Source organism: Brienomyrus brachyistius, chromosome 7 (genome assembly GCF_023856365.1).
Source record: "Brienomyrus brachyistius isolate T26 chromosome 7, BBRACH_0.4, whole genome shotgun sequence".
In the NCBI taxonomy this organism is placed as follows: domain Eukaryota; kingdom Metazoa; phylum Chordata; class Actinopteri; order Osteoglossiformes; family Mormyridae; genus Brienomyrus; species Brienomyrus brachyistius.
Genome location: NC_064539.1, coordinates 3,145,292 through 3,171,915, shown reverse-complemented (window position 1 = coordinate 3,171,915; position 26,624 = coordinate 3,145,292). Strand labels below are relative to the sequence as shown.

Sequence of the window (26,624 nt, the reverse complement as noted above, 5' to 3'; positions counted from 1 at the left end):
CGACTGCCTGATTCAAACCACTCTCTGTTCTAAGGTATTTCACGCTATATCCATTGGGTGGTATTGGCAGAGGTTCCAAATATATTGATCTAAAACATGCCAAAATTTGAAATCCTCCAGAAGTATTAAGTGGTGGATAAGCTGCATACAGGACATCTCAGAGGTCTTTGTAATTGCCATTTTTATCTGGGAATGTTATTCGCTTCCTACCTAGGCCACAGTTCTGTAAATGACTATGTTCTTCTGGCAAAGGATGGACATCTTTTTCCGCAAAACAGAAGAAGTCATGTGTCCATGACTCTGTTGTTATACTTGCTCTCTATTTCACCCTTTGGTATGGGTCCCTTTGTCCTCTTAAAACGGTCATACAACTGGAACAGCTGGACTAGATTTCTTTCAATCTGGTCCTGTCTAGATGTGTTAAATTCAGAATGTGCAACAAGTGCAGAAAGACTGGCTGAGGTTGACACCCCAGGTGTTTGATTTGACACCAGTGATGTCGCTTCTGCTACAACTATGTCTGAATTTTCAGACTGTCTCATTAATATCCTTGCAGCTTGATGCAGAAGTCTGGCTAACTTTGGAGACTCGCCACTGGGAAAAAATGCACAATACAGTATGTACTCAGTTATCCAGACATAATTAGTCTAATGTCTGTTTCAGCAAAGAGTAGCTGTAACTGGTGATTGTGATCTCACACACTACTAAAACAAAAGTTTAAAGAATAATATAGCATTAATAAAATAATGTCATATTAAAGTGAAAAAAGTACTTTTAAATCACATAGCTTTCTAAATTTTAACGTCAAGATATAGCAAGTTCGACCCAATGAAAAACATAACTTCTAAATACTAAGAAGTGCAGGGTGCTGACTACTTGTCATCTACTTAGATTTCCAAAAGGCTTTTGATGTTGTCCCCCACAAGAGGCTCCTACTTAAACTCAAAGTGACAGGTATTTTAGGTACCGTAGCGACCTGGATTGATAACTGGTTAACAGATAGGAAACAGCGAGTAGTTATAAGAGGCACAATGTCACAGTGGGCTTGCGTTCATAGTGGGGTACCGCAGGGTTCGATTTTAGGACCACTATTGTTCCTAATTTACATAAATGATATGGATACCAATATATACAGTAAACTGGTGAAATTTGCAGATGACACCAAGGTGGGTGGTGTAGCAGATACTGAATTAGTGGCTCAGCAGCTACAGCAGGATCTTGATTTAATTAGTGACTGGGCCGATACCTGGCAGATGAAATTTAACGTCGATAAATGTAAGGTACTCCATCTAGGGAGCAGAAATATAAAGTACAGGTATTTCATGGGTGTCACTGAAATAAAGGTAGCTGATCATGAGAAAGACCTTGGTGTGTATGTTGATGCTTCCATGTCCCATTCTCGCCAGTGTGGGGAAGCAATAAAAAAGGCCAATAGGATGTTGGGGTATATCTCCAGGTGTGTGGAGTTTAAGTCAAGGGAGGTAATGCTAAGATTATACAATTCCTTGGTGAGACCTCACCTAGAATATTGTGTGCAGGTTTGGTCACCATATCTTAAAAAGGACATTGTGGCCTTAGAAAAGGTGCAGGGTAGGGCTACAAAAATGATTCCTGGTCTTAGAGGAATGTCATACGAGGAACGGTTACTTGAGCTAAATCTGTTCAGTCTCAAGCAAAGGAGATTGAGGGGGGACATGATCCAGGTATATAAGATTCTAACAGGTTTGGATGCTGTTCAACCAAATAGTTACTTCAGCATTAGTTTAAATACACGAACTCGTTGCCATAGGTGGAAATTAGCGGGAGAACATTTCAAGCTGGATTTAAGGAAGAACTTCTTTACGCAGCGTGTAGTCAGAGTATGGAATAGCCTTCCTGATAATGTAGTGCAAGCTGAATCCTTGGGTTCCTTTAAATCAGAGCTAGATAAGATTTTAACGACTCTGAGCTATTAGTTTAGTTCTCCCCAAGCGAGCTTGATGGGCCGAATGGCCTCCTCTCGTTTGTATAGTTCTTATGTTCTTATGTTCTGATTACTTCTGTTGCTTAGTTCGATGTTATTTTATTTCCAGGTGTGATGTGCCGAGTATGAAGCTATTCGCCGCATTATAAGTATGAAAAGAAGACAGAATATCAAAAATATCGAGGCAGAATTAATTCAACAAAGTATCAAAAATATTATTCAAGAAAATGAAACACTTCTTGCGACTGAAGGCGTCTGTCGTCGAAAAGCGAAGCATTACTGTCGCCTTTAAATGATGTCACATTTGCGACGTTTTACAGGAGGTAGTTAATCTTAACTTCAGGTTTGTCTGTAAAATATCATAATAAACAAGTAATGTGAGTTTTCAGTCTGCTTAAAGCAAGATAAATGAAGTTACACTTCCTTTAAAATGAAAGATTACAATCCGTGGCAGAGGGGCAGTTTGCAGCACAACACCGGCATTAAACATCAGCATAATTAAAGCCAAACTAAATGAGTTTAGCGTCATTCGGTAATTACATAGCACAATTATATAACTTAATACATACATATAATGTAAGGACTTCCATATATTGCTGACCAGGAAAAACTTTAAGTTCTAACACGCTGTCAGCGCGTGCCTCGGTGTCCCCACAGTGCACCCACAGTCCTTTGCATGCACCGGTGCGCCCTTAAAACTGCAGGAGCCTTCTTACAGGCATGATTTTTATGATCGCGCATTGCATTTGTTTGACTTTATTAGGCTAAAACTTTTGTTCTAACTCAGACTTTCAGTTTCATGATGCAGGCCCCAGGTGCTACACAGTTAATGGTCCCTGAGTGCACCACAGCTTTCGCTATAAAACAATCTCTCTACAGCCATATTTGGGGGCTGCCACAGGGGTGGCCAGAGGTTTCCAAGGAGGGATGTGGCCGCCCCTTGGAGGCGCCCTTGACATTAAGAGGTGGGGAGATACAGTATATTGTCACACTGGGCCTCCTGACCCTTTGGGCCAGTAAGGCCAGTGTCTCTCTCCGGTAGGCGATCACCTCTTTATGGTGTCTTTCATACTGCTCCATCAGGGCTGCCGGTTCCTCCCGGATGCCCCTCAGAACAGATATTTTTTCCACCTTCAGACCTGAGGAGCTCTTCACTACATTGGCAGCGAATGTTTCTGCACCAGTGGGCTTGAGTGCGTGGGGGGAAGGAGGGGCGTGTGGTGACAAGGAAGCAGGATGGTTGGGGTTTGGTGATCTACCAGACTGAAAGGTATTCTGGGGACTCAGGGGACAGTGTCGCCCTGATGTAGAGGGGCCTATAGGAGGGATGGCTGATGTAGAGGAGCCAGGTGTGGAGGTGCCACACATTGAGGAACCCTGGTGATCACACTACAGGGGGACAAATGTTGGTGGGCCAAGAGGAAGTGGCTGGGGAGTAGAAAGCACAGATGTCTGGGAGGTGGGTAGACTACAGAGATTTATGCACCCCGGGACTCCCTCAAGTGCTTCTGAGGTCTAGGATGGCCAATACTCGGTCCTCCCCAGGAGTGAGAGAATGCAGACTGGTGCTCCCCCCAGCCCACCTCACCTGCTCCCTCCAGAGTGCTGCAACCATCCTTTTGGTGATGCTGACATCGTCCCTGCACTTCCTCCTCATACCCTCTGCCAGGCGGCAGCAGCCATGGCCCGCAGAATGTATCTTTTTTCTTTCATCTCCTGCTATATATTTTCCTGATATATATTTGTCTTTTGCAAAGTGCATCGTGGTATAGGAAACGTACCCCAGAGCAGGACTTCAGACTAAACCATTTTCGGGAAGGGTAGGTGTGCTTGGGGTGAAAAAACTTTACATTAACTGGTGAGATAGATTAATTTTATCTGTACTTTTTTGAATATGAAGAATTATATTATTTTGGGGGATATCTCCCTATTTTAATGCTGGAGGGAGCCCCTCCCCCCAAATTTATGCCTGACCCACAAACCCACACACTGTTCACAGATGAGAACAGCGCAGACCCTGCACGGTCATGTTTGGCAACTCCTTCCAATTTTATAGCCCAAACCAGGAGTAAAAGACCGAAATCAGACCCTTCATAAACTTTTCTATCTTCAATGATACTCCATAATGCTGCTTAAAATGAAGCAATGCACGCACAAGTTAAAGCTCTTTTCGTTTTAATGAATGAGGAAAGAAATAGTTTTGGATAAAGAAATGAATGTCTTTTTTTTTCCATGTGAGCATCCTCCTGCAGCCTTTAAATATGGAAAAGTGGCTGATGGATGGACTTCTGAGTGAAACTCATTACCCCAAATTTTCTTAAATTGGCTTATATATTTACAACATGGTGACTGCAACAATAATACACCTACGACTGTGGTGTTCTACCTAGAGCACCACTAGAGGGAGCTCACACATTCTATTGTACTTGCCACAGTAACAACAGTGATGTACAGGAACAGTTAGAAGCCGGTAATTTATATATAAAAAATGTAATTTCATTAATCTGAATGGGTGGGCCCAGCTGTCAATCCCACCCAGGCCTATCCATAGCTCCGCCTCTGTGTCAGTCCATCTCTTTGCAGTCCAAGTTGTACATCTACCAATCTGGACAGCAAATTTACAACCGTTCTGTTTCGGTGGTTATATTTAAGGAATGTCACATTAGTAAATTCACGCTTTACATGAACATTTGAAATGGGCAGAGACAAAATCTGCAGTACAGGCAGACCAATGTCTTTAAAACTCCTTTTTCCTTCAGCACCCTCATACTGCAAAACCTCAATCCAAAGTTCTCCATGTTGTTCATCTCTGTGAAACTGCAACAGGAGAGCTCTCTCCACTGGTTTTCTAATTCACCAAGGGAACAGGAAAGGCCCTCTTTTGGTAGGCTGCCTACTGCAGGTAATCTTACCCGGGGATGTAGCATCTCCAGCTTACTCAAGTGACTCTGGAAGTCGCATTTGATACTGTGTCCGGAAGCAGTCCATGCTGCGCTTAGGAATGACGTCTGTTTTAGTGTAGAATTGACTGTAAATTCCTAGCAAAAAAAACTGCCAGAAAAGTATTGCAAAATTGCTGTTAATCACTGTAAAACCCCCAGCTCCATGGGTGTCCCTACAGGTGGCTGCCCTTTGCTGCCAGGCTTGCTGTCACCTTCGTCTGTGCCCATGTGTCAAGTAGGGCAAAATGGGGTAGGTGAAAATAGAATTTCCCCAAGGGGAGTAACAAAGTACCTTCATTTCATTTAGAAAAGAATTCCAAAATGTCTTTTACAGGTTTTGTCGTATGTAAATTACAGCAATTGTCTTTTTTAAACAGAAAAATAACAATTAACTGTAATCTAGTTTAAAATGTTATCATGTATTCTATTCAAATTATTGAAGTTACCTGGCAACTGGAATTGGCAAATACTATTGATTCCAATGAAATATTTGAAACCACAAAATCACATGAAGAAAACGCACGCTGACCGTTACTGAAACGACCTGGTATCTGTTTCATACCTCACTTTACAACACACAGGACTTTTTTTTAACAATTTAAAGGCACAAGTTATTTTACGTCATGGCCAAGCCACCTTTGCTAGTTTAATGGCAGAAAAATAGTCAAAGCCAGGCGCCTGGTCCACAAGGGATGTACTCAGTCACTGCTGTGTTTATGCTGTAAACATGCTATAAACTAATTTTTTCTAACATTTTCTTTAAGAGCTAGGTGCACTTGCACCTTGGTGGATTGCTATTATATTTGTGGATTTGCCAGGTAGAAGAAAAGAATGCTTCTCTACAGAGATACAGAAACAAATCTGCTTGTACACAATGTGAAAGCGTTTGAGCAGACCATCTACAACAACAGCAGGATTCCACCAAAGTAGAGGTCTGCATTCCCGTAGAATCCATGGCAATTAAGTGCAGGGCAGGACAAACTTTCATTTTTGAATGCAGGAGCACAAGGGAAGTGACTGATATGCTCGCAGTAAAAAGAATGAAACAAGTGCTTTTTGTTATCAAACAATTATTTATTTGCATGAGTAAATAGAAAATTACACAACAAAGTATAGCACGATATCACAACATTACATTGTCTCAAAGCGCTTTAGAGCACCCCCACCCAAAGCCCCCAGTGAGTAAGCCATAGGCGACAGTGGCAAGGAAAAACTCCCTAGAAGGAAGAAACCTTGGGAGGCACCAGACTCAAAGGGGAAGCCCAAACCTCCAGGGGCCGGCAGGGAGAGTGAAAAACACACACATCAGATAACTGCAACAGGTATTCTTCTACATATCCTATACATATGCATGGTACAGTGGTTAGCACTGTTGCCTCACACCTCTGGGAACATTTATCCATTTTCTAAAACCGCTTCTCCTGTTCAGGGATGTGGGGATCAATTTGCCTTTTGGAACAGGCGGTCAGATGGATCCCAGAGGCTACAGGCACGAGGCAGGGAACAACCCAGGATGGGACACCAACCCATCACAGGGCAGGCTCACACACACAGATCATTCACACACAAACACACACACAAAAACTCACCATTCATTCACACACCATTCATAAACACCATTCACACACCAGTCACTCACACAGCATTCACTCACACACACACACCATTCATAAACACCATTCACACACCAGTCACTCACACAGCATTCACTCACACACACACACCATTCATAAACACCATTCACACACCAGTCACTCACACAGCATTCACTCACACACACACACCATTCATAAACACCATTCACACAGCATTCACTCACACACACCATTCATAAACACCAGACACACACCAGTCACTCACACACCATTCACTCCCCATTCACACACACATAGACCATTCACATACACCATATACTCACACACACCATTCACTCACACACGCCATTACCACTCACACACACCATTCACACACCTGTCACTCACACACACCATTCAATCACCATTCTCATACACACACACACCACTTACACACACCATTCACACCCATCATTACCAAACACACTCACATACCATTGACATATACCACATTCCCATTTGATGTGGACACCTTCACACTGCCTGCTTCTAGATTATTTATGTTCAGGTGTTCCACTAATAATTTGTCCACTTTAGTTCCAGCAATTTCCCAATTAAGAGCATTCAGCTGGAATTCACTGTCTACAACCTCTATCTCCACATCCATAATTTCCAATTCAAATTCTGAATTAAAACCCCTCTCTGCAGTCTCCTCCAATTTGACCTCTCCAATTTGTATTTCGACAATTTCAAATTTATCATTTACACCATCTAGCTCAAACTGGCAGAGGTCGACCACTACGGCTCCTATTTTCAGCCTGTCTTGGTGGTCATCTGCAGGCTTTATGGAGACTGTCCTTTCATTTAACACAAAAACCTCTAACCCATACATGTCTAACCCCTTATCCCTCCCAGGCTGGTTGATGGGTGGAGTTGCTGGGGAGCACTCTCCTTCACCCCAGCAGATGATCTCATCCCACTTGTCCCAGGCTGCCCAATACACATCATCCGTCCAGCTAACTGCCTTGGCAATTGGCTTTCGGGTGTGTGACACGATGGAACGGTCAGCCTGGTCAGAGGGTGATTCGGCTGGGGAGCACAGCTCTTCCTCATCTTCCCAGTCAATCACTTCCATCCACTTGTCCCAAGTTGCCCAGTATCGATCGTTGCTCCAGCTGACAGCTTTTGCAATTCGTTTGTTTCTGAATGAGGAAAAACACACAGGCAATACAATAGAGCTGTCAGTCACTCCTGGCACATGGAATTCAGTTCTGCACTGACACCTTCGCAATGAACAACTGCATTATAGCATAGGAAACTAGTTAACTTTCACATACAATTTACATATAATCAAGACAGAAGCCTGGAACAATTTTAAATTTTACTAAATGGCAATATACTGATTTTAGTCACCAAACAAACTTTACAGGTCTTGCTTCACTACTTTTATCTGTGTTTGTTGCAATACATCTGCCCTCTCCTGGTCTGCTGGAATATCATTGCTGTAGGCAGCACCGAGCGCAACCACCCGCATCCTCTTCCGAATGCAACATGAAAGCGCGGGAAAGCGCACGTGCAAAAGTGAAATATCATCTAGACTTTGCGGCACAGGAAACTAGCCGACTTGCACATAAAATTTAAATATAACCAACACAGTAGCCTGCAACAATATTCACTTTATTTAAAAGCAATGAACTAATTTACTCACAAGCAAGCGCAATTATTTACTTAAGCGCAGTAAAGCGCACGCGGAAAAGCGAAATATCAACTACACTTTGCGCATAAAATTTAAATATAATTAACATTGTACCCCGGAACAAAATCACTTTATTTAAAAGCAATATACTGACTTTACTCACCAAACATATTTTAATATACATGCAAATTTGACAGATACTAAATAATAAGAAAAATTATCCGATAAAATGGGAGCAGAAAAGCAACGTACCTCGTCATCTTGGTGCAGAAAACAAGTGAAGCCGCGTCTTTCAAACCGGCAGCGTCCCACGTGCCGAAGAGTCAAATGTAATCAAGCAACACGGCCCACACAATTAAATAATAACATCATAATAATTATAGCTCTTGTATAATTATTCTATATAATATTCTATAATTAGAGGAACAGACTTTTATAAGTTAACTTGTACACCGAGAATAGTATACAACACCGTAAGCATATAACCCTTAAAGGATGATTAATTAAAATTCGCACATTCATCCTGCATAACATAAAACAATGACTTAAAGAGACTTAATATGAAATGAACGCTACTGTCCGAGGGCATTTATCTCCACAAATCGCTATGTAACATAATGTCTTAAATACTCAGATTTTCAGAATGACAGAATCTTAACATTTAAAACTTTGTTTTGCGATACCGATACGTAGTGATATTGGTATGTGGAACAACGTTATGTTACACACGCCTCCCACAATTCAAGAAGCTGTAGTTAGATTAAGAGCGTATTCACAATTTACCCGTTTGCCTTTTACCTTGACTGAGCACGATCCCCCACCCCAGCTGGTCTGCATTCCCCACATTGCAATTAACGATCCTGGCCTCAGCGCTTTTGTTACCGTGGGACTTTGTTATGTTGAAGAAAACATTAGAAGGGAACTTCTGTCGCACAACTGAATGAAATTTATGATTAATGCATGGCAGCATTCTCCAAGTACAGTGGGACGGACTCCCCAACGGACCGAGAGTGCTTGTGATGTAAAATACACTAAGATAATTCAGTTCCTTTAAAGAGCGGTTCTTTTAATACTCTGTATTATAATTTTCGTGTGCTGTCCCCTTAAAAAGCATATCACCAGTATTCCTTATTCAAATTGTCCCATTAAAAACTACAATCCCCAAACGTCAAATTGCATGCTTCTGCATGTCACCTACACTTCAGACTTCATCCTCAAAATCAAAGCAGTATTAACACAAGCGACATGTGCCATCACTTAAAGCCAATGTAACTTTTTAAAAATAAAGTCTGTTTCAACTGGATTTTTACCTAAGTAAAACAACCATTTTATGTTCTATTTATCTTAAAACTACTGAAACAAATAATTGGCTACAATGCAGTTCCGCTGTTTTGTTTGGCACCGTAAATTATGTCCTGCATTCTGTGGAAAAAAATGAAGGCTGAGGAATGTTACGTAACACAGTTAAAATGCAAAAGTTCTCTCTGGTGTAATTCACTGCATAAAACCATGGTCTTAAGTGTGGTGTCTTCTTCATAACACTCCCTGACTTTTGTATCCGTGACCATGAGATAGGGTGGGCTGCTTTTCTTCCTTCATTTTACTAGTGTTCCTCCCTTTCCTCCCAGCCTTGGCTGGTGGTTCAGGCAGCATCACCTTCTTTTAATGGACCCAGGTGTCATTTATTTTGAAGTGCAGAAAATGTTCTAGCAGAGGTCTTAGACAATTTCTGAATTACACAGAACTCTGACTTCTTCTGAAGCTGTGAGAAATTGTTCATCTGTAATTGTTGCATTGATATTTGTTGATGTGCGTGTGCCCTCCTTGAGCAGTAAAGGGGAGATCACATGCAGAGCTGATTTTCTGTAGTTTCTTAGTCTAAATAAAAATAAAATATTCTCTTCATATAGTCTGGAAGAGCCAATTAGTTATTTCTAGAAAAATAAATAGAGCCAATGAAGGAACCAGATGTCACAGTAACACAGGTCACTGTCTGTGGTGCTGGGTGTTGGGCTGGCGCTGAAGAAATAGGATAACTGGCCAAAGTGTCCATGTGCCTCCACTGATTACAGGACATTAGTTAACAGTAATTAGCAATCACTTATAGTTCTCATTTATAATGATGTAAAATTATAAATATATATATATCCATCCATCCATCCATTTTCCAAACTGCTTATCCTACTGGGTCGCGGGGGTTCCTGAGCCTATCCCAGTTCCCAATGGGCACGAGGCAGGGAACAACCTAGGATGGGGGGCCAGCCCATCGCAGGTCACACTCACATACCATTCACTCTCACATGCACACCTATGGGCAATTTAGTAACTCCAATTAGCCTCAGCATGTTTTTGATTGTGGGGGTACACCGGAGTACCCGGAGGAAACCCCACGAGGACACGGGGAGAACATGCAAACTCCACACACATGTAATCCAGGCAGAGACTCGAACCTGGGTCCCAGAGGTGTGAGGCAACAGTGTTAACCACTGCACCACCATATATATATGTAAATATATATATATATTATGGACAAAATATAATCGTGATTTAATGTATCCCTTCTGCTCTTAAAAAAGCGCAATATGTCTGAATGACGAATATGTCTATTACGTTTTAATAATCTTGTTAATATTTGTTTACCTTTTTTTCTGTAATCACTCTATGTTAAAGCAATTTTTAAATCTAGCTGTGAAATTGATGATGCTGTTGTTATTCTGACTGTCTGAACATAAGTGAGGGGATGGATGCACTATTCTATGGAGGCCTCTGAAGAGAATAAATTATCCCAATATTATATTGAGAGAGATGATTAAATCAGAGCTAGATAAGATTTTAACAACTCTGAGCTATTAGTTAAGTTCTTCCCAAATGAGTTTGATGGGCCGAAAGGCCTCCTCTCATTTGTAAATTTCTTATGTTCTAAGACATACAGTACTGTGTGAAAGTCTTAGGCAGTCCAAAGAAATGTTTAAAGCTGTTTATCTGGGTAGCAAGTGTACTTTGACTTAGAATAAATGACACAATTTAACATTAGAACATGTGCAAATTAAGAGTAACACAATAAAAACTAGTAATAACTTCTTCTGTTTTCTAAAGCGTTACTGATATCTAGTTGGATGGCTAGATGAACACCGCTTCAGTTCCCAAACTTCTCCCCAGGGGCACCTCAGCCGTTCCATGATTTTGTTAAATTTCACCAACAGCTCAATTAAATAATTAATTATACTGGTTTAAAAAGTCAGTGACAGATTGACTAGCTGTACTGTATGAGGTGTGCTAGTGGCCAAGTCAAAAAATACATGGCTGCACTGGATGGTCGTTACAAATACTAGGATGATTTCAGCAGAGGTTTTGAAATGGCTAAGCTGACACACTTTGACAGGCATAATGTAGCTGAAGTTCAGCCTGTAGCTGAAGACCCTGCCCCACTGCAGAAGTTCAAGGGAATTCTGCTTTTCCTTCTCCATCACTTCCTGGATGGCCTCTTTCGAAGACCTCTTCATGCACACCCTAGCCAGATGCACTGAGAGGCTTGGCTGTGTCTTCTTGCACACGGGGCAGAGCAGGAAATGCCTGCTCGAAGCACTGGGGATAAAATAAAATAAAAAAAAGTCATAAATAAAGATTAGATTTGATTCATTACTTTTAGTTGAATAAAGAAACAGTCCAGTCATCATCAACACTGTTCGTTTCACAGTGGTTTGGATAAATAACATTTGCATATCCTGATGGCTCCTAGACTGAGTAAAGTAAATAATCACAGCTATTGAAACATGTTAACTAATTACCTACATTTATATTAAAATAAAATTTAATTAATTAAATTAAACTTAAGCTGCTTCAAAATATTATTTTAGGTTTGTAATGTACATAATCATAGCTATTGAAACATGTTGACTAATTACTTACATTTATATTAAAATAAAATTTAATTAATTAAATTAAACTTAAGTTGCTTCAAAATATTGTTTTAGTTTTGTAATGGATGCAATTTAAGTTTTAACAATAGCAGTCAGTGGTCAGAGACTTTTGCACAGTGTCAGTGAAGTAGAACAAGTTTATCCACAATTTCTACAGATTCTAATGAAATGAACAGTCCATTATTGGGATGGCTGAGGTCCTTCACGATCTTCTTGGCCTTGGTCCAGCACCGCCTGCTGTAGATTGAGTGCAGGTCAGGGAGCTCGGTGCAGATGGTGCGCTCAGCTGATCGCACAACCCTCTGTAGAGCTCGTCTGTCCTGCATGGTGCTGTTCCCGAACCAGGTTTCCTCCCAGAGTACGTGCAGATCAGTTGCATTGGGGAGTCCATACTGTGATGCTGAGTGAGTGTAGTAGGAGTTTGAGAGATGAAACTCCTGATGATTTACTCCCTCGGCTAACTAACCAGAACAGGATCATACCAATACCAAAATTATAAGTTTATAAATGTTTTTCACTACACTGATTCATTCAGTTATTTCTGTTTGTTAATTCCACCCCCCAAGCAAATACATAAACAAACAAACAAACAAACAAATATTGAGGGGGGATGTGTCAGAGGTGATAGAATCAGTGGATGAATCTAAAAAAAAAGTCATGATTTTTTTCTCTCCAAAACATAATGCACAAAACCCTCAAGTTAGGTAAGACATTGACATGTTATGACAGTAGCATGATGCAGAGGAACAAACAGAAGGAAAAATCAAACTAAACCTGAGTCAACTAGGACTAATTACACTAAATTAAGTGGAACACACAAAATACCTAAAACCACTTAATAAACAAACAACAAATATTGCATTAGATAAAGTATACTGATGCCTGAGAGAAGTTGTTGTGCAAGCTGCAGCAAGTACGTAGGGCACAGGTGCAGAGACACTACATATAGTGCAAACTAATTTAAAAGTATACAGTACACACAATGATTCCTGAAAAATCAAAATACCGTGGAATACTAATGAAATACTTATCAGGATGATGATGATGATGATGATAGAAATAATAAAGAATTAGTTTAAGGTATTATGCAATTGACATGTACAATTAAAAAAGAAATTGCACCAGACATTTCCTGTGGCAAAGAAGGGTTGCTTTGTGGCATGTCGCCGACAGGATGTCATGGGCAGGAGGGTAGGCAGGCAGGGCAGCACAGGCAGAAGGGCTGGCGGGCAGCCAGAACTGTTTTGCCACTGCAGTTTGTTTTACAGTTTCATCTGCATTTGTTTCCCCAAGGTATAACAGCAGCTAATTTATGAACATGCTGCTTTTCAGAAAAGAAGTTTAATTTCCAGGAGCATGACCAGTGCACACATTTAGTGTTGACGGTTCTTTGTAAAATGGATGTCCTGTACTTTTATTGATCTGTCCGTCCGTCCATCCATCCATCCATCCATCCATTTTCTAACTACTTCTGATGAAGTTCCGGGTTATGAGGTATCCTGAAGCCCAGGCAATATGGGACACACACACACACATAGGGTATACCTATCTTTATGGGGCGAGCTCATTCACATCTATGGGATAAATGCTAACACTAACTATGACAAGCTTAACCCCCACCCTGCCATAACCATAAGTAACCAAGCAAAATACAAGAGATTTTGCATTTCTAGTTTTTCCATAGCAGTCACAGATTTTTATAAAATAGAGTTTTCCCTTATGGGGACCAGGAAACCAGTCCCCATAAGGGAAAAAAACGGCTATTTATCACGTTATGGGGACATTGTGTCCCCATAAGGACAGGTATACCCGCTCGCACACACACACACACACACACACACATACACACACACACATGCACACAGATGGATAGATAAACACAGTTACTGTGGATGTCGATCCTGTATTAATAAGACAGAACTGTCATACTTAATAGGATCATATCCCTAGTTCTACATATGCATAATTATATTTAATACAAATGACACTTTAATGTTAATTTCTACAGCTGAACAGAAGACGCTTCAGAGAGTGGTGAGGATGACAGAGAAAATAATTCTCCAGGCTCTCTCCCATCGGTTCAAGAACTTCACTACTCACGTTGCCACAATAGATCCATTAAGATCGTAAAAGATCCCACGCACCCATAAGCTGTTTGAACTTCTGCCCTCTGGTAAACGTTACCGCAGTATGCATTGCAGAACAACCAGATTTAATAACAGCTTCTACCCCCAAGCCATCAGAATACTAAACGCTAATGAACATAAGTTTATGTGAAGCCCTTCTCTCTCTTACTCTCTGTGCACTTTATTACCACAACTGGTATTAAGTTTACTTTTTATTTATATAGTGCAATAATATAATCAGGAATGGTGCGTCAGTGTGCCCTGTGATGGGCTGGCCCCCCATTCTGGGTTGTTCCGTGCCCCGTGCCCAGTGCTTCCGGGATAGGCTCCGGACCCCCCGCGACCCAGTAGGATAAGCGGTTTGGAAAATGGATGGTGGGATGGATGTATACGTAACTAACAAGGGGACTTTGCGGGTGGTTCAAGAGTATGCCCTAGGTGATACTGCTTCACTGCGTTCAGTTGGCGCTATCTGCAGACATCGTAACACTGTATGGCTCTTGTTCCGAAAAAACATTATCAAAAGAAGGAAAAAAAGAATATTTAAAGAAGACAAAAAAAACATCCAAGGGAAAAAAATTAACAAAAAAATAATATCCGAAGAAGAAGGAAAAACATGCAAAGGAAAAAAAACAAACTTTGTCCAAACAAACTTGACACTGTTGATTTAAGGACTTCAAGACACTGTAAACACAGCGCAGATACCTGTCCACAGTGCATTTCTGCTGATATCTTTCAGGTAAGAGCAGTGCTGATAAATGTCATCAATGAGGTAACCTTTCAAATATGGCAGTTTAAAAAATCTCCTGATATATCATGAACATTGGCTTATCAATAGTCTAAATTGAAATAATTTCTGACATAGGTTTGTTTGATGTTTAATTTTGAGTATTCCATTGGGCTGTGCAAATTAAGTATTTAATTTATAGGCACTGACAAATACTGATTTAACAAATATGTAACCTTTCTACAAAATGAACACTTGTTTGCTAGTTTGAAAATAACAGAATAAACACTGAATATTTTGTAGTTTAATTTAAAGGCACCAACATTTAAACACGGTGAAATCTTTCTTATCCAGAGTTACAATAAAAGCAAATCTGCTGAGACTGCGACTCTGTTCTCAAAACTGTAAGTTCATCAGAGGTGGAGACTTCCAGTCCACAGGGTACAAATCCAGACCAAGATTTTGTTTCAACCAACCAGTAGTATAAGAAGTCACATTCACAGAGCACTCAACTGGTTGGTTAAAACAAAATCTTGGTCTGGATTTGTACTCTCTGGACCTAAAATCTCCAGCTTTGAAGTTCATATGCAAAATAAGCCCACTATTTCACTAAAGCTTCAGGAAAGTCTGTTCAATATAGTACTGTGTTCAAAACCAAATACACAAAAAGACATTTTGCAAGCAAATCCAAACACAAGTGGACACATACACCGGTTCACACTAAGCCATTTCCACACTAATGAATTTACAGCACCACTGGGTAGGAATAAGGCTTGATGCGATAAACCACCTATAACATTATATATCACAGACCTGCTCAAAGAGAAGAGGCGGAAAGCATCAAGGGAAAACTTTCAGAGTGAAGGAACCAAACTGGGCAGGGAATATTGCCCCTCCCCCTGCTTCCCGTGGGCCATAGATATGGGGGCTGAACTCATATACCTGATGTCAGTGTCATGCTGAGAAAAGTTCTGTTGGGCTAAAGAGACGGGAATATGGAGGCTCATGGACTCAGTTCTTAATTAGATTGGCCCACTGGAGCGTCCCGAGGTCCCACGTGACACAGGGTATTTATGTCCCGGCCTCACCTTCTTGCGTGACGCAAGAAATAAAAATAGAATAGAAATAGAAATAAAACTTTATGTAGGTAAACTCAAAACGCCTTCACTAGTCACACTGGCTGACTATCTCAAACGATTATAAAGCAGCATTTTGAAAACTGCTTTTTTAAAATAACAGGTACAACACTTACCTTGGCTTCTGGCCAAATGCCTTTCACAGCTTGGCACTCCAACGAAACGAAATTTGTATTTCCCCCTACCTCGTTGTCCCTTCAGTTCTTCTTTTTTCCCTTTGGATGTTTTTCCTTCTTCTTCGGATATTGTTTTTTTTTGTTAAGTTTTTTCCATTTGGATGATTTTTTTTGTCTTCTTTAAATATTCTTTTTTCCTTCTTTTGATAATGTTTTTTCGGAACAAGAGCCAGACAGTGTTACGATGTCTGCAGATAGTGCCAAACACATAAAGTGCAAAGACAGACGCAAAAATAAAACGAAGCAATTAGAGCCAACCAGTTGCTGCTGTAGTGATTGAAGAACTTTTGTCAGAAGTTGGATTCGAACCCACGCCTTACTTCGGAGAACAGAATACACCTTACTTCGGAAGGCCGTTTACGTTGAGTCGGGCGAATGAGACCACTCGGCCATGGGCCAGTTTCCAGTTAAACCCTAAGGAGTAGGTTAAGTCCAGCCTTGGCTTCCAAGCTGACGTTTTTCTACATATGTGCTTGTGTATCATGGACAGTAAGAGGGGGCAGGCAAGGAGAGAATTTCTCTTTGGTGATCAATAGAGTGTTATTATTATAACGTCTAAAACGTATGATGGTCTGTCGATAAATCAATAACAATATGAATGAAGTCAATGTTTATCTAAAGAAATCAGAATGACAGTATATGTTATTTAACAACCTGAACACAACACGAAACGTTAGCAGTAACATATGATGCTCTGCTGCCTTCAGTGAAAGTCCTGACATAATGTGGTTTAACATTTGCTTTCATAGCGCTGTTCTACATTAAACATTTTGAAACGAAGCAGCCGAACTCGTGCCAGCGGTACGAAACGCGTCGAAGTTTCCCGACTCGACGCTGGAAAAGCCAGGGGCCGGACTGTGGGGGGAAATCAGAGTACCTGGAGGAAACCCCACAATGACACGGGGAGAACATGCAAACTCCACACACATGGAACTCTGGCAAACCACTGCACCACCGTGCCACCCTGCTACAATAAATACATTATAATATGTTAATAAAATCATTTATCTCACCTGTTCACTATCAGTGCCCTGGGATGTGAACACTTCTGCTAAAAAGATGCACAAACTTCTTGCAGTCTGTCATTAGCAAATTTACCCATTCATTTGCGTTCAAATACAGATAATATGTTTTTAGTCTTGTTGTGTGTTGAGAATGGTTATTCCAAAACGCTTGAAGTCAAAGTTTTTTCAGAGTTGTTGGAAGATCTGAAATCTTTGGAAACAGATGGATTAGATGTAGATGGAGAAATAGTAAAAAGGGGTCAGAATTGAACTTGGGTTCTCATTGCATAGGAGGGTTTACAGAAAACTTCAGCTGCTCTCAATATTTTTGCAGGTACTGTGAAGTAACACGAAGTGAGTTTTATGCTGATCCAAATGCCTGTGGTCCTCCACGCACTCCGGAGACGTATGACGCAGCTGTTGCTGATCTCCAGGCTGAAACTATCCAAGACGTTAGAGGAATAAAGGTAAACTCCATCTTCAATACCCTTCAGTCTCTTCACGTATCCCAGCCTGGTCTCCCACCTTGCCTAGGTCATGACCTCTTTGAAGGAGTTGTGTCATATGATCTAGCACTGTACCTGAAGAACATTATAAAAAAAAAAAAAAATGGTTCACATACTCCCTTTTAAACAGGCGCATTAAACAGTTTAAATATAAAGGATCCGAAGCACTTACAAAGCCATGTACTGTCAAACCTGACGGATCCAAATTATCAGGGCAAGCCGTTCAAAACTGGAACCTTTTGAGATTGCTGCCAGTTTTGATTGGTGACAAAGTGAAAAACCATGAGGATGAAGTATGGCAGTTAGCTCTCCAGTTAAAAGACATTGTGGATCTTATTTGTGCTCAGAGCATTTCCTTGTCCCAGATAGCATTTGCTGACATTTTGATCCAAGAATATTTGGAGATGTTGTTTCCTGAAATTCAACTAAAACCCAAGCACCACTATTTGCGGCATTATTCAGCACTGTTGTTGAAATTTGGTCCATTGATGAGGTTATGGACGCTTAGGTTTGAATGTAAACACAGTTATTTTAAAAGATGTGCCAGACACTTGAAAAGCTTCAAAAATATTTGTCAAACTTTGTCAACACGTCATCAGATGTATCAGGCTTATCTTTTAGCTGGGCAAGAATGCCGTGAACTGCTGCAAGTGAAGGAGAGCTGTGTGTTTTATCCCAACCTCTACAGTGACACTATTCAGCATGCAGTCAGGGAGTTAGCTTTTTCAGAAAGCAATACCACAGTTACCACAGACATTCACTACAAGGGCACTGCATATAAAAAGGGACAGTTTCTTGTGTACAGAAATGATGAGTGTATGGAGTTTGGTGAACTTCTACTCATCTTGATTCAAAATGACACATCTGTGTATGTTCTGATGGATATCCACAAAGGCATCTTCCTTTCAGAATACCATCTGTATTCTGACACAGGACAGTCTTGGGTTACAGTGTATTAACATTAATGACCTGCCTGATTTCTATCCTTTGGTATCATACATTCTTGAAGGACACCGAGTCATTCCACTAAAGCACAGTATTGTGGCAAAATAACGTCTAATTAATAGCTCAATTCTCACTGTAAATAGTTTAACATTAATATAAGTGTTACCTGATCCATACCCTGCTCCATTAGAACATAAGAACTATACAAACGAGAGGAGGCCATTCGGCCCATCAAGCTCGCTTGGGGAGAACTAAACTAATAGCTGAGTCGTTAAAATCTTATCTAGCTCTGATTTAAAGGAACCCAAGGATTCAGCTTGCACTACATTATCAGGAAGGCTATTCCATACTCTGACTACGCGCTGTGTAAAGAAGTTCTTCCTTAAATCCAGCTTGAAATGTTCTCCCGCTAATTTCCACCTATGGCCACGAGTTTGTGTATTTAAACTAATGCTGAAGTAACTATTTGGTTGAACAGCATCCAAACCTGTTAGAATCTTATATACCTGGATCATGTCCCCCCTCAGTCTCCTTTGCTTGAGACTGAACAGATTTAGCTCAAGTGACCGTTCCTCGTATGACATTCCTCTAAGACTAGGAATCATTTTTGTGGCCCTACGCTGCACCTTTTCTAAGGCCACAATGTCCTTTTTAAGATATGGTGACCAAACCTGCACACAATATTCTAGGTGAGGTCTCACCAAGGAATTGTATAATCTTAGCATTACCTCCCTTGACTTAAACTCCACACACCTGGAGATATACCCTAACATCCTATTGGCCTTTTTTATTGCTTCCCCACACTGGCGAGAATGGGACATGGAAGCATCAACATACACACCAAGGTCTTTCTCATGATCAGCTACCTTTATTTCAGTGAGACCCATGAAATACCTGTACTTTATATTTCTGCTCCCTAGATGGAGTACCTTACATTTATTGACGTTAAATTTCATCTGCCAGGTATCGGCCCAGTTACTAATTAAATCAAGATCCCGCTGTAGCTGCTGAGCCGCTAATTCAGTATCTGCTACACCACCCACCTTGGTGTCATCTGCAAATTTCACCAGTTTACTGTATATATTGGTATCCATATCATTTAAGTCCTACCAGAACTTCAAGCAGTGAACAAAAACATCCTGGAAGAGCACTTGCAGTCCATCGGAGTTGAGACAAGTGATGATCTACGCTTCGTAACGGAGGCAGATTTGATGACAGCATTAAGACCTGTACAAGCGAGAAAGCTTCTTTCTGCTTGGAAACAGAAATGTAAGTAAAAACAACAGACAACTATTCAAAAACAAAAGTAGAGATGGTCATGGACAGACATACAGTGTGAATCATAATTGTAATTTAAAGACCAAACTCCAGAGAACAGCTGGCTATCATCTGTGGAAGCCTCACCCACCCAGTCGCTGTCATTGCTCTCTGTTTCACCCCAAAGTCTATCATCAACCTCCTCCAGCAGCCCAGGACGTGACACACATTGGGATGACAACTTCGAAATTCCATGGAGTAAACTTCCTGCAGAAGTTATGCATTTTCTTGAGAGGGGGAAAAGGCCTCGCCCAAAACTGAGGAGGCAAATGGTCCGGATTGTTGTGACTGAGATGATGGAAAAATGCCCTCATGTAGGTAGAAAACATTCAATTGACGTTGCAAAAAAAATGGTAGCAAAATATCCAAATTCTCTGCAAGATGTCATAGAGGGTGATATTGTTGGTGCAGGCTACCTTTCCCTTGTCAAACAGTTGCAGAACAGAATTGAAAATGTAAGGCGCACTTCAACACCCAAAATAAGAAAAAGAAAACATCAGACTGACTCAGACCACACAGACGAGATCCCATTAGAAGAAAGAGCAGCAATGCAGGATACATACGGGTGCCTTAAATGGAATGTAGAATTTCTGCCTCTTTAAGAAACTCCAGAGAGCCAACAGCAAAAGATGGAGAAACTCAAGGTGATGTTCCAACATGCTGACGCCAATCCAGAAGAGGTAAAAAGTCTAATGAAGTCCACTTATTACACACAGCGTCAACATGTCAATCAGGGGAAAAGTATCAAATGCCTTAGAGAGGAGTGGCGATTTTGGTTTGATGAACTTGGCATGTCGGTCCACTTCAAGGAACTTCTTGGGATTGACCTCAAAGAGTCATTCACATGAAATTTGGATTTGAAGGGGAAAAGGCTTCTGGAGTACATGACCACAGTTGCTGTCAGCAAAAGCAAGACGTTCCTTCAGACTTATGCAAGGCTTCATGGACCGAGGATACGGGGACCGCAGAGTGGCTGCTCAGATGATGTGAAAGAGATGGTCCTGCTTCTGCTCAACTACTTTGATGAGAAGGAGGAGTACATGCTTTTCCATGTTGAAGATACATGTCTGGCAGATGAGGTACAACTGGAGCAAGTGCCTCTGACACCCACTATTATTGTGTGTGGTAAGTCTGATTCATAGCTCTCTCTTTTTTTTAATTGCACTTTTTATAGAAAGTCATGTGACTGCTGTGCTTATTAATATAACCTGTTAAATAATTTGTTCACAGGACAGTCCTGCTATTCCTCAAGAAGATACATGCTGAGTATTGATCGGAACCTCGTCAGCACAAACATATCCTCCTTCGTTTCTGCACTGTGCCTCATGTTCGGGAGCTACTACAATTTTAACATCCATTATCCATCTGAGCTGGCTTCCACTCTGGAGTTTCTTCAGAGGTGAGCAAATAAGGCTTTCTTATTTCTAAGACCTGAACTGATAACTGAGACTCTGGGATCTGGAGTCTGGCTCTGATGTGGTTGGAGTTCAGGTCTGGCACTGAGTCTCGGTTCAGTTTGGACCCAGATTCAGAGTGTTTTTTTTTTTTTATAAAATAACAGTCTGAATCCGGGTCCAAGCCTGGCCAAGACTCAGGGCTAGACCAAGGGTCAGCTGACGTCTGACTGCTTTGGATTTTAAAATGCAAAAGTGTGATTTATCACTGCAAAAGATACTTGTGAAGGGTGCCAATACTTTTGACCATGCATTGTTCACTTCCCCACAGCATTTTGGTTATATTTTGTCTTGAACGTGGTGAAACCAATTGTTGTTTGCAGTTTGGCCATGACTGTATATATATACGTATGTACTTAATTTTTACTTACTTAGTACTTATATTTTAACTGATCAATTACAAAACGCTTAATATACTTTTATATGTTTTTATTTTACAGGTGTTTCTTCTCCATAAACCGAAAAAAAGGAACCAAAGTAGAGAACAAAAACTCGAAGCATCATCTAAGTGTGAACCCTCGAGTCCTCACCCTGATTCAGGATCTTGCCGACCACGAGTGGCGCTAAGCCTAAGTATTGACTCTCTGTGGACTGTTTGTTTTACTTTGTTAAATCCACAATGTGTACTTAAACCTTTTTCTGGTCGAATACATGAAGCCAATTCATGAATGAATTCATGAAGATGTTCTTGCTTTGAAGGATTGTTCCAGTTTTGTTTGTTTTTTTAACCATGCTGCTACTGCAGTGTTTCTAGACCACCTGTATAGGTTTGTTTCACCACAGGTGGTTTTCCTGATGTGTTCTTTGACCAAGGCCATGGTTGTGGTGACAGCAGGGTGCGTGTTGCATTGCATGGTGATTATGATGATTTTAAAACAAAAATGACATATTGTGCCAAAATTTTAACAGGTTATTTAACTTTTTCTGGTAGAGTGTCTAACAAATGCTTTTTTCATGAACATGGTTCTTGCTTTGCAGGAATGTTCAACAGCTTTATAGCTTTTGATTCAATTGTGTAGTTGCTGTGCGCCTTGCATATTATGTTAGTTGGAAAAAATGCATCCAACTGTTGTCATTTGCTTTATTGGCTGCAAAATACATTCCCCAAAAGTGATATTTTCCTCTCTTGTCTTCTCTCAAGATGTATTTTTGCATGTTTAGCTATAGGAATAGCAGTAATTAGTTTGTTAATTAGGTTTATGACTAAAATTTTACATTAAAACATAAAATACAGCATGTATGTATGTATGTATAATATACAGAGCAGCTCCATTTAATATGCACAGTTTTGACGTTGTTCTACCAGTTTAAATTAGTTTTTTGTTTGATATTTCCCTGTTAATTTTACAATTTGTAAAATGTAAAAGATACAGGAAATAGTCTATTTATACATAACATCATTGTGTGATTAACTTCTTTTTGTAGATTTAAGTTTTTAATGTGTTTCATTTACTGTAAATCAATTTACATATTGCATCTGTAAAGCGAGCTATTGTGCTGCTGTATTTTTTACAGGAAGTCCCTGGTAACCCCAGCTGCCAGCGTTTTCCTGTAAAAACAGTACTTTTGTTTTTTACAGTGTATGGAATATAAAGACAAAATTATGGAATGCCACAAACATTGATAAGTAGTCGAAAGTGATACAAAATTACGAAATATCATAAGCATTGCTAAGTAGTCCTGTCATGAAGAGTGAAGACGACTGTTGGTGTCGGGAGTGGTGGGCGGCGAGTGCCACCTTGCGGACCGCGTAGGAACTGTAGTTTTGAGTTTTAGCCCCCTGCGGTATCTGTAGCTCGTTGTCATAATTAGTGCAGCTTGTTCAGTCCAGGAGCCGTACGTTTGTATTTCGTTAACGTTTGCTCCCTTTACTGTAATCCTTTATTACGTTTATGATTTAAGTTCTGCATTTTAAGTTTTTAAATACCTTATTTATGAAGGATGGCAAAACATTGCGTTCTTAGTGCAGTTAGCCCATGCTAAGTCGGCTGCAGAGCTATTGTGCTAACTCGTTTAAATATCGTTTAAATATAAAAGGCTCTTAATTTATCGTTCCGGAACAAGATAATTGCTGTTATTTGGCGGTGTGTGATGTTTACCGGGAGTTCAATTTGGTTGTTGCAGAACCACACGTATATTCCCACGAAAGCAAGTTGCTGCTGTTAATAAAGGCTGGTGAAACGACGGACTGATGCATTCTGACCGATGCACACTCAGGGCTCATAACGCCATAAGCAAGCAACATTAATAGGCGGCACCTCCTTCTTCACAAGTCCCTCTAATGATTAAAATGCATCAGCAGCTGCAAAGCTATTCACAATCGGACGTGCCATCAACACCCACCTTCACACACGGACTGGGGAGCCCCTTTCAGTCCTGGCAGGAGCCCAACACTGAGTCCTGATAAGTGCCAGGCGATGCACGCTCTATCCCACGGCTGAGCTCCGGTTAGTACTGAGTTCTCCCCCTTCCTTTATACTAAATTGGTGAAAGCGACTGTGTGCGTGTGGGCAGTAAATGGGCTGGCCAAGCTCACCCCTTCCCTCAGGCAATGCACTCTCAGTTCTCCAATTCTCACCTAAGTGGAGTGAAATGGCCTGCAGCTGCAGAGCATACCAAATAACACTTTCTCTTTTAATTTCTAGAAAAACAAGGCAAATGTCCTTGGGTGACGCTCTTTCTTCTTAAAACCAAGATAACTGGCTCAGGATGCGATAAGCGTTCCGCCAAACCAAGTATTGGTAAAAAAAATAATAATAAAAAAGAAAAAGTTATATACAGTAAGTGGTCAGTGAAAAAGATGTTTGTGCAGTTCGACCTTGGCACAATAATATGGTGAATCATGGACGACGTACTTGAATCTCGGGATGATTAGTCCATACACCATCAGAATCAATCATTACCTCAATCTCCTCATATGTATGTCTGCTAGGTGGAGTTGAACAATCACAACTTCCTAGAATATTATAGTATCAGGAGGACAGCGAACGACTCTTATTAATCCTATAATCGTCCGCGAGTTCGTCCCGATACATTTGGTGCCTTGGCCATGGTTCACCATTATATGTTTTGTGCAAGACGTTTACGGTATAACCTGCGGGCATAGATACATAAGCAGGTGTCCCATATGGATAATAATGTGACAATTAAAATTTTTATTGCCGGATGTATGATCACGTCCAGGAAGCGTCGGGCCTTTGGGGACCAGCTTTCAAATATGCTCCACCAGGCATTCTGAGCCGTGGATTCAATAGTTTTTCCCAAAGCTACCAATATCCCTCCGACCACGAAGGTATGCACAGCCAATTAAGTAGTATTATGCTCGAGGTCTTCAGCCATTGGCATTACTTGCAGAGATTCATTTAACAGTTAAGCATGATCCCACAATGATATTCCTATAACGGAATGTAGTGGGCGCCACTGCGCTGCCGTCAGCATATCTTCTGAAGTGTGATTTATTAACACTAAAAGCGCCGTGCTGGTTTGACCTACTTATAGCGCGGCTAGGCGGTCAAAAGACCGCTAAGTCTTTAGAGAGGGACACTGTTACTGACACATAATGACCGCTAGATGGCGCTTTTTGCACAAAGCAAACGATTTGGTTATAAGATCGGGGTTGTTATGAGATCAGGTATGTTGATAGTTTCTGATTGAGTCGACTGAGAAAATCTTCTGAAAAAGACTAGTTTCATAGTATTTGTTTTTAATCTTTATCTTATCTTGTGAAGGTTTGTCACAACTTGGCTTTCTTTTGTATTCAGATTCACCCACTTCAGAGAACTTTGAGGAAATTGGATGAATAAATTTATATAGGCATTATACTGAACATATTGAATGATACATTAAAGAAGCTCATTAAAATTTACGGTCTATAATATATGAAGGCTTTGCGCTCTATTTAACGGTATGAGAAAATTACATGTCACAGCACTAAACATTTTAAACACCTTTAAAGGAATTACTGTATGATTATATTCCAGAGACAGTGGTTCATTCGTTGGTTCGTTCTGACAACGTTAAAACATCCACATTAAAAAGCTGAAGCTCTTAGTCTAATCATTTTTAAGACTGTTATCGTCTTCGTGCTGTTTCAGATTTGGTTCACTGAATATATTTGCTTAACAGTGGGACCACGTAGGCCTCCAAAATGATTTTAGATCGATTACCGTCATTGACAATTAGCACTATACTAACACCTAATGGGAACTGCCATGAACAGGCTAATAGAAATTAGCATCACCAATTTTTAACGTTTAACATGTGGCCTGGGTCCACATCAGACGGTATGATGTCCCTAATGGAAATTCTCCATAAAGAGTTCCAGGCTTTGCGCGAGTCAGTGGAGTACAGCCAACAGCAGGTGGAATCACTCGCTGCAGAGAATGCGATCCTCAGGGAATCGGTAAAATCCCTAACACATGGAATGACGCGCCTTTCAGACGAAAATAAAAGAATAAAAGAAACTATCATTGATCTCCAGGTCCGCAGCATGAGAGACAATTTAGTAATTTCAGGCATCCTGGAGAAAGCAGACGAGGATCCAGAAACAATGGTGAAAGAGTTCATTCTAACTCAGCTAAAACTCCCAGAGGACACAGTAAAAACCATCAGCTTCCATCGAGTTCACCACCTAGGAGGGAAGAGACCCGACGGACGGAGACCCAGACCAATAGTGGCTAAATTCGAGCACTTTAAACAAAAAGAACTGGTTAAAAGCCGTGGCCGGGAATTAAAAGGAACGAACTTTAGCATCAACGACCAGTTTCTCAAGGAGATCCTGGAAAGAAGGAAGATCCTGTTCCCTATAAGGAAAAAATTCTTCGCCGGAGGCTCCCGTGCTGTCATCGCGGTCGACAAACTGTATGTCAGCAGACGGCTCTATTGCCACCAGAATTCCACCCCCTGGCTGTTCTTGATCTGCAACAGGTGATCTGTATCCACACCAACAATCTCGACGTTTTGCAGATAGATCTAGATATAATAATAATTGCCAGTCTAATAAGCTTAAGGTATTGTCATCGTCTCTCTTCTTTTATTATTATTATCCTTTTTTTCTCTTTTTCTTTTTGTCCCTTGATTGCTGTTGTCACTTTGCAATGTTGCTTTGGCTCCTGCACTGTTTTAATTCACTTAAGGCT

General features: G+C 40.7%; 1 protein-coding gene across 1 annotated transcript; it reads right to left on the bottom strand.

Moving 5' to 3' along the window:
* Positions 1-5,958: 5,958 nt before the first annotated feature.
* LOC125745813 (uncharacterized) lies at positions 5,959-9,247 on the bottom strand. Its single transcript, XM_049019038.1, has 2 exons — positions 8,428-9,247; positions 5,959-7,681 (listed from the first exon to the last, which is right to left on the bottom strand). The coding sequence occupies exons 1-2, from the start codon at positions 8,433-8,435 to the stop codon at positions 6,967-6,969; spliced, it is 723 nt and encodes a 240-aa protein (XP_048874995.1). The 5' UTR covers positions 8,436-9,247; the 3' UTR covers positions 5,959-6,966.
* Between the last annotated feature and the right edge of the window lie 17,377 nt (positions 9,248-26,624).